The sequence below is a fragment of the Girardinichthys multiradiatus genome, chromosome 5 (genome assembly GCF_021462225.1).
Source record: "Girardinichthys multiradiatus isolate DD_20200921_A chromosome 5, DD_fGirMul_XY1, whole genome shotgun sequence".
Classification (NCBI taxonomy): Eukaryota; Metazoa; Chordata; class Actinopteri; order Cyprinodontiformes; family Goodeidae; genus Girardinichthys; species Girardinichthys multiradiatus.
In genome coordinates, this window is record NC_061798.1 from 7,833,890 (window position 1) to 7,843,582 (window position 9,693).

At 38.1% G+C, this 9,693-nt stretch overlaps 1 protein-coding gene across 2 annotated transcripts; it reads left to right on the forward strand.

The window, feature by feature from the left end:
• The first annotated feature begins 2,221 nt into the window (after positions 1 to 2,221).
• LOC124868643 (lysozyme g-like) lies at positions 2,222 to 4,088 on the forward strand. Of its 2 annotated transcripts, XM_047366114.1 has the most exons (5): positions 2,222 to 2,362; positions 2,592 to 2,669; positions 2,807 to 3,003; positions 3,107 to 3,245; positions 3,524 to 4,088. In XM_047366114.1, exons 1-5 carry the CDS (start codon positions 2,359 to 2,361, stop codon positions 3,655 to 3,657), a joined length of 552 nt encoding a protein of 183 aa, XP_047222070.1. In that variant the 5' UTR covers positions 2,222 to 2,358; the 3' UTR covers positions 3,658 to 4,088. The 2 variants fall into 2 exon arrangements, with proteins under 2 accessions (XP_047222070.1, XP_047222068.1); XM_047366112.1 differs by lacking the exon at positions 2,222 to 2,362 and having other exon boundaries at positions 2,493 to 2,669.
• The last annotated feature ends 5,605 nt before the right edge of the window (positions 4,089 to 9,693 follow it).

Genomic DNA, 9,693 nt, shown 5'->3' on the forward strand with positions numbered 1-9,693 from the left:
TATTCCTTTATAAAGTGGTCTATAGTGATACAGCCGAGTGGTTAATAAGGCATCGATTACTGTCGGCTGCTGAATAAGAATTGGCTTTACATTAGCCAGCTGCCTCAAATAAAAAAAAGCTGGAATTAACAACTGCTCTGATTTGATTGTCTGACTTCAGTCCAGGATTCACTTTGATTCCTAGGTTTGTATCAGTTCATCTAATGTACTGGGTCAAGGAACCAACATCTACGTGGGAGTTTCAGTAGAGCTTCTAAAGACCATCACTTCAGTCTTCTTCTCTTTGTGCTTCAAAAAGTACACATCCAACCAGACTTTTATGTCATCCAGCCATGAAAACAGAGGGCTCAGAGTTGCAGTAATTTTTCTTGAGCAGGACATGTATCTGGGTATCATCTATGTAACAATGAAAGAAAATCCCCTATTGTCTAAAAATAGAGCCAAGAGGAAGCAGGTACAGCATAAAGAGGAGGGGGTCTTAATTTGAGCCCTGCAGGACCCAACGCAAGAGAGGAGCAGAGGAAAACACTTGGTCACCCAGGCAGAAACAGAAAGTATGCTTGGCTGAGTAGGACCTAAACCAGTCTAGAGCGGTACTGCTGATGCTCTTCCACTGCTCCAAAAAAGAAAGTAAAATCCTATGATCTACCGTGTCAAAAAATTAAAAGCATGAGGACAACACAGTGACCAGAGTCAGTTGCTAAATATAACGTCAAGAACTTTAAAACGGGCTTATTCTGTACTATGTAAATATTAAAAACCAGAATAAAACCTCTAAAATGTTCTGTCTCAAGTATACCATTAACTGGTTGTTGAGTATTTTCTCAAGGATTTTTGTAAGAAATGGGAGTTTACAAATTGGCCGTTAATTAGCAAGAACAGGGGGGTCAGGGGTGAGTTTCTTAATCAGAGGCTGCATGGGACCACACCAGAGGACGGACTGTGGTTCAAAAGAGCAAAGACTGAAGGCTCTACAGTTCTTCAGTTTTGCCTCTTATGACAGAGTATTAGGCTCACTTGTTCACCCGTAGTTTACCTGTAATAAGCTGAAATGATGTGGAAAAAAAAGGGCACACACAAGGTGAAAATGAAGGTGAAAATGAAACTGTTGCAAAGACCAGCAGCAGCCATGTCTTCTGTAATTGAATGACCGGTAGTTGCTTCATAATAAAACATTCTCCCACTTATAATGATCATGTGGAAACAGAGGCTGTCCCGATGCATATGAAGCATGTTTGGAAAGAACACCTTTTTTTTAGCATTTCGGCCTTTAAAATATCACCTCTTTATTCTCAACACAATATTTTCACTTTAATCATGAAACACGATTTTCCTCACCATTTTCCTTTGTTCTTGAAATCAAATTCCAAACTTTCTCTAAATGTCTACTTTATTCCGAGACAAAGAGGAAAATTTAAAAAACCTATAAAGTTGTTTTTTCCCAAGGAAGCTTAATACTCCTTTGTATCTTCTGAACTGTATGACATGATATAAACGTTGCTTGAAAATAATTAGATTTTTAACGTGTTCCAGCCTGATGAAGACATTCAGATATCATACAGGATGATGGAGGAAAAGAAAAAAAAATGAAGCCAGTTGCTCTTCTTTAACATCTTTTTTCACTTGGCTCTTTAACATTTCTGTTGGCTTTCAGTGACTGATACGTGGTTTTAAGTCTATTTGTTCAACGGCATCTTTATGTCAATTTCGATCTTTCTCTGACGTTTCTCAGGCCCTGAAACAACCGATAAACAAGTTTACGTATGTAAGCGGCTTCGCAGGTATTATAAAAAAAAAAAAATGCATTATGCAATAGATCTACGACAGAAATAAAACATCTTTCTAGCGAGTATTTCGTTAGATCCTGATAGATGTGTTATGTTATGGAATCAGTTGCATATTGCAAGGATATGTAGCTCTTCAAGTTGAACAAGCATTGTTTATTTCCTGGTTCTGTTAAAAGGTTCCTGAAAAGCCACGCCCACATAAAAATCTGCCTCTGCCAACTGCCAACACAAATTTATCTCCACCAGTTAATCTATCACACTGGCGCCATCATTTCTACTTATGCTCTGCTGTCTCACAACAACAAAGTACTGATGTACACAAAAGGAGTGACACTTACTGTGGTAAAAACCCGCCTTCTGTGTTCAGGTTCAATTTAGACAAACACGCAATGCTCGAAGCGAAACAAAAAACAACTTGAGAATATTAGAATGAAAGTAAAAGAAGAAAGTAAAGAAGGGTATAAAAGCTCGTCTTGCAACTGGTATGTTTCTATTTCACGCCAGACTGCAGAACAGTGAACAGATCTTCCACTTCAGCTTCCAGTGAGCATCAGCAAGAGAAACGGCAACAATGAGTGAGTGTTTTTGTTGCTTCAAGCTATGATGTAACTTTTCTGGTCTAAGGCTGGCTTTTCTTAAACATGAAATATTTTATTAGTTAGCATTGAGGAAACAGAAAGTGTCATTTCAGCGAGACTGTGCTTGAGTTGTGGTTTAGGAAAGCATTTGACATGTATTTTTTAACATGTTTAATTTATCTGCTTCATGCACTTTGTGTAAATGCTGATACCCAACCTTTCACAGGTTATGGAGACATTAGTAGAGTTGAAACTACCGGTGCTTCCTGGGAGACGTCTCAGCAGGACAAACTCGGTTACTCAGGTAAATACTGAAGAAAAACAGCTGATCTGACACTCAACCAAGAACTGAAAACATTAATCTGCAACATTTTAGTTATGCTGAAAGGGAAACGCTCATGAGGATGTAATCCTGTTGTCTTTTTTTTTTTTTTCAAACAGGTGTGCAGGCCTCAGAAAAAATGGCACAAATGGATTCTGGAAGAATGGAGAATTACAAATCAGAAATCAACAGAGTGGGAAGTAAGTTAGGTATTGATCCTGACCTTATTGCTGCCATCATCTCAAGAGAGTCAAGAGCTGGAAATACCCTGCAGAATGGTTGGGGTGACCACCAAAATGCCTGGGGACTCATGCAGGTTGTCAAATGCTGTTTAGGTCTAATGTGCAAAATCTTGGCAAATGTCACACAAAGACAGATTTACTAAAGTTTTTGTGCTGTGTCTTTCCAAAAATATGTAGGTTGATATTAGATATCACGATAAAAAGGGAAACTGGAACAGTGAAGAGCATCTCCACCAAGCCACAGGGATCCTGGTTCATTTTATTACAAGGATTCAGAGCAAGTTCCCAAATTGGAACAAGGAGCAACAGCTGAAAGGTTTGTTTCACACAATAGCCTCTTTGACGAAATATTGACAAAAAGAGTAAATTCATTCCTAGTAGATAAATCTAAACACAGTTAAGTGTATGTAACGTAATGTTATATAAAAGTATTTGGCTAGTTCTATTGGTGGTTTATTATTGACCAGAGACAACCTGAAGAGGGGCACACCTCTACAGCCGTGTAGCAGAACTGTTATTTGAAAAAAGCTACAGACACATTTAGATTTCTTTACCCGGCTTGATTCTCTTTAGTTTTTTTTTTTTTATCTACAGGAGGGATAGCGGCCTACAATATGGGAGATGGTAATGTCCATTCATATGAAAATGTGGATGCCCACACAACTGGTGGGGACTACTCCAATGACGTTGTTGCCAGAGCCCAATGGTATAAAATCCATGGTTTCTGAAGTCGGCAGCTGATAAACCAGCGTATATCATGCAAACTAAAACATTCTGCTTGTTTTTAATGCAACAGTTACTGTTTAGATCTGACATGATTTTAAAAGCAGATCTTAGAACATTTAGAACATCGTCTCCGAATAATCTTTAGGGATGAATCTTCCAACCCAGGTTAAGAAAAGCCTCTAAACCTGATCAGTGTCGTATAAAGTGAAGCATTGGACAAAATGACTGCAGATATTATCGTGTTAACTAAGTCATTACAAAGTCAACATAAAAAACGCTTGGGTTGATTATTCAGAAAATCAATATTTACAAGTTTTCAATCAACTTTGATTATATTTTCTTTGACTCTAAATGTATATTTAAAGAGTAAATTTTAAACGTCATGGGTCAGTTTTGAATTAAATGCTGAAAAATTAAAAGATTGTGCAACGTTTGTGTGTGAACCAGTGTTGTTTTCGGCAGCCTTCTTAGTTTTAGTCTTTTTGATGGAAATGCTTATTTGTTTTAGTCAAATTTATTCAATTTTATATGTGATAGTTCTAGTCCAGTGGCAGAATTGAGGAGATCCTCGAAGTACTCCTTCCACTGCCCGAAAATGTCCACTGTTGAGGTCAGCAGCTCTGCACCCCCACTGTAAACAGTGGAAGAAGCACTTCTTCCCCCTCCCGAGGTGCCAGACGGTTTGCTAAAATTACTCTGAGGCCGACCGGTAGTCCTTCTCCATGGCCTCACCGAACTCCTCCCCAGCCCGAATTTTTGCCTTTTGGACACTTGGCCTCAAAATACCATGGTATTCATTATGGACAATCCGTGACTGGCACAAAAATCCAATAACGAAACACCATTTGGGTTCAGATTGGGAAGGTCTCTCCTCCCAATTGTGTGAATCAAAATCTCTGCTTTTTATTTATATAACAGTAACACAGATAAGCTAATGAATTGGCGTTAGTGCAACCAAGCTAATTTTAGTCTGAAGTTAGCAGCCCATTTCCACCAAGAGTTATGTGGAAAACTTTAAGCTTATTATTAAATGTATCACAAGCCGATTGTCGAGTAACATTGCATGTATATAATATGTAAACAGGACTTATTGGAACATTACCGTTGAACTAATATCAGCGTGGTAAGCTTTGTGATTTTTTCCCACCTAGTTGTGACCACATTTACCGCTGTCCCCCTCTACAATACATTTGGCGTTTTCTCAGGCGTATCATATTTAAAATAAGTCCACAGATCCTTTTGTGGTTTTCGTTTTAGAATGTGCAACTCCCATGGTCCATCAATGAAATAATTAAACCCATGGTGGTGGAGGGTGTGGCCAAACAAGTATAGAATGGAGCGGCATTGCAGATACCTTTTAGCTTTACATCGACAGACTACATGCACAATTGGCAGAAATGTCATGCATTTTGAACGTCCGACAGACCACCCACTAACACTTTTGTCTAGTCTTGTCTCATCAACAAAAACTCATTGAAAAAAAAGGGGTGTCAACAAAATCTTTTCGTCATTGTTAACGAAAACACTGGTGTGAATTTAGGCCTAAAAACAAACGGTACAAGATTTGAATTACCTAATCTGCAGCAGTGCAGTAGTTTGACACTGCAATGCTGTAGAAATGCCATTTATTGTCTTTGAACCTGATGAATTAACAAAAGACTTGGAATTCAGTTTGGACTTTAACAGCAATGACATCACTTGAACTTCAGCCTTGAGAAGAATTTTGTTTTGATTCTTCAGCTGAATCAAAACAAAACAGAAGTAATAATCTTTGGACCAAAGGAAGAGCGTTTAAAAGTTAGCACACAGCTTCATTTAATACAGCTAGAAAACACCAGTCAGTCTCGAAACCTGGGTGTAGTGATGGACTCAGACCTGAACCTTCAGAGGCACATAAAGGTAGTAACTAGGTCAGCCTTCTATCACCTAAAGAACATCTCCAGGATTAAAGGATTAATGTCTCAGCAGGACCTTGAAAAACTAATTCATGTGTTCATCTTTAGTAGAATTGATTTCTGCAACGGTGTCCAGAACGCTGCTGTCCGCGTCCTCACTAGAACTAAGAAAGTGGAGCACATCACCCCGGTTCTAAAGTCCTGAAACTGGCTCCCTGTAGCTCAGAGAATAGACTTTAAAATACTTCTGCTAGTCTATAAATCAGTGAATGGCTTAGCAACAAAATACATTACAGACTTGTTGTCAGTGTATCAACCAGCCAGACCTCTCAGGTCATCTCGCTCAAATCTACTCTGCATACCCAGAACCAGAACCAAACATGGAGAAGCAGCTTTTAGTTCTTATGCTCCACTAATCTGGAATAAACTGCCAGAAAACTGTAAAAGCGCCGAAACCCTAAGTTGCTTTAAATCAAGATTAAAAACTTATGGCCTATTGACTGTGTTATCTAGGAATAATTAGTTGCGTTTTCAGTCCAATTTTCCTTTCATTTTCTTATCCATCATTCTATTCTCTTTATTTTATTTTACTTTTTTAAATTACCTCTGTTGTTTGATTTTATCAATTGATTTGTTTTTCTGTGTCTGTATCTGTGTTTATTTGCGTTGTGATTGTATTGTAATTGTATGTACAGCACTTTGAGTGTCTCGTTGCTGAAAAGCGCTATATAAATAAACTTACCTTACCTTTTGACCTGAAAACAATGACACCAAACAGTGGATTATTTAAGAGAACATTACATTAACTACCCAGAGGCAGTAACGTCCAACATCCCTCGACATATATACTTACACAAAAGCGGAGCAACACCCGTGTATTATGTTCTTGCTTGCTAGTTAAATCCTGGGGCCTGGAAAGTCCTTCCATATCTCATGGCAAAGAGAAACGTAAACCAAAAAAACGATGACAAATTGGCTTTTGATACAGCAGCTAACCTGAAGACTGCTAACCTTGCTGCATTGACATTGTATTGTAACATTACATTACTGATGCTCCGTTCATTAGAACTTAGAGTAATTTACACTAATTACTGAGTCTTTGCTTTAAGCCTGATCTAAATGGCTTTCAGTACATCTAAGAATCAAGCACAGCTAGCAACCCAGATCATATCTTATAAAATTATCTTAAATGGTCAGATGTGAGCTTGTTTAATGTAGTTTGTTAATAAGGGAAATATATTTATTTTGTATGACATGTTCCTAATTCTGATAGCTAGAATAAAAAGGTTAGATTGCTACTGGTGCCAACAGTATGCATACCCCTTCACTGGTAAGATCACTTACCTTGTCAGGACCAGTTGTGCATTTGTACTTCTTAATGTGATAAAGCGTCATTATGGGTTAGAGCTAAGGTAAAAAATTGGTTTAGGCTAGGGGTGAAGTTATTCAAGTGCTTGTAATGGTATTTGGTGGGACTGTGTGTTGGAAAGAAATTATTTTACTTTCCATTATTTTCATTAAAGAAACTTGTTTCCAGATTTTCAAGATAAAATTGCCTGTTCAAACAAAGAAAATCTATATTCAGAGGTTCCATAGAGCAAAGAAAAGCATTTATTAGGGGAAGGATTTTCTAGTTTTACACAAATTTAATTTAAAGGAAAAAAATTACCATTTAAATCTTAAATCTTGCAGATCCCAGGATGCACACATAAATGGAGGTCAACGCTATTGTTGGACCATTTGACATCTGCTACTACACCTCCCGGCATGAATTGCAGTTAACAGGAAGTGGGCAACGTAGCTCTAATGTCACAGTGGGCTATATAAGAACACGTGAGACTCTCCACTATTGCTTTTTCTCCCGCTGGAAACCGAGACGCGGTTACCAGGCAACATTCTGGAGAAGAAACTCAAACGTGGGTTTCATTCATTCTCCTCACTGGCCAAACTCATGAGAAGCTCAACGAGCTAAAGCTTACTTGGATAAGAAGACCAGTAGGTTTTTACCTTACCGATCGAAGGCGTGGACTTGACACGCAACTCAAGAAAAACCCACAGAGGTTTTCCAAGAAGACAAAAATTTTCCTCTTTGTTTTGCTCCAGTCAAATGGTGACGGTCCGTCATATTTTTCCCTTTTTGCCAAAGGAGGAGAAGCTGACCGTCCTTGAGTTTGTTACGGACGCGTAACAAATCTCCCCCCTCTCTCCTGCTCCAGAGAAGACGACACCAAGTAATTCCGTTCTTGTTTTATTTCTGTCAGTACAATAGAAATAACTTGGGCAGGATAGAGTAGGATTTTAGGGCGATTTGGAATCGCCACTTATTGTGGTTGTTGGATGGGTTCGAAAACGTATCACTCATGTAAAAACTTTGTGCTGTAGTGCAGCTGCACTCCGGTTTGTATCATGCTCTGGTATGCAGCTCTCCTGTGTGTGGGATCATCGTTATCTATTTCAGCCTCACACACACACACACACACACACACCCTGTCTGAACTGTCTGTTGAACTGTGCATATAAATAAAGAGATAGGGTGTCAAAACTTTGTAGTCTGCACTGCAAAGTGAGCTACCCTTGCTGCAAGTAAAACTGACTGTATCGTTCTTACCTCTGAGTTGACTTAATAATACCTAACAGTGGTCCAATGTGTTCTAAGTTGTATGTGCATGCAATGTCTTATTGAAGCTTTGACTGCTGTTAGACTCTGAAAGCCACCGTGCTTTGAAGCTGTGTGTGCCTCACTGTGTTTTGAACCCCTGAGCACAGACTCAGGTGAAGTTTGGACTAAAACTGTTTCATACAAGTGATCCAGCTTAGAAGGATTGATAGAGTTTTTGTTTTCTTAGAATGATTGTATTCTTACCAGTAAACCTCCAAGGATTATTAATATCATTTGATTTGTTTTTCTGTTGTTTGATTTTCTCTATCATTGTAATGTTTTTCCTCATATACAGCGCCTTGAGTGCCTTGTTGCTGAAAAGTGCTATATAAATAAACTTCACTTAAAAGTTGGACTGTTAGAGGTTCTCAGAAGCCCTGAAGCTCCAGCTAGAACCTCATGGTGGAACACTCACTGTTCCATTGTCTTCACTCATAGTGTTTTTCCACTGGTTTCAACCTAAACGTTTTACAACCCTTTGTGTTTCACTGAGCTCCCACTTTAGGGGTTTTATGGCTGCAGGTTGGTGGAGGTTGCTCTAAAATGATCTGCCTATGTGAACGTATTGCTGTCTACTGGTTACATGTCCCACATTCCAAGTAAACCCAAAGCTTTGTTCCATTACCATTTTTGCCCATAAACTACTGGTTTGACTTTCATAGTGTTGTTTTATCTTTGTTTGGTTAGTTATTTTACCCCTTTTGTGTAGAATTTATGCATTCTTGATTAGGTGATGATTATTGAATCAGAATAGCGAGGTGTATCAGGGCTGTTGATTTAATAAATGTTCACATAGATAAAGAGAAAGCGTTTGTGTTTATTTTGAGCAAGAGTGAAGCGGTTGATTAAACAGTGACATCTAGTGTAGTTTTGGTTAATAATGATCAAATATTAATAATTTACTAATTGTAATTATTAAAGGCTTTGAGCCCATAATCACACCAGAGGACATCTCTGATTTCTATTCGTAAGTAATGATTTTTGGTTAAGAAATAATTTTTCTGAATTATGATGTTTAATTATAATTTTTGATAAATGCTAATTAATCAATAATCAAAGTCCTTACACTATGCCTTGATAAGGATAGTAATTAAAACATTTTCCTTGTACCACATCATTGAATAAAATAAGCTAATGAGTTTAGAAACTTAGCACCTATTATTGCCTTTCAGTTTCTTTGTGCAGTAAATAAACATGAGTAGAACACGTAAAGTTGACCATAGAACAGCCTGGACAGACTGGAGGTCTGCAGATTATTAAACATGGCTTCCTCATCGTCCTCCATATTCTTGCCTTATTTTTCTCTGCAGTTTTATAACTGGCTAAAAAAAACAAACTCATGGTTTGAAAAGTCCTTTATTTAAATGCTCTGCAGCAGCGTGTTGCAGTGTTTTCTAAATACTGTAGGTTGATGAGGTGGAACCCATAAAAAGGTGACTAAAACAGAGACAAATACAGGTCCTTCTCAAAAAATTAGCATATTG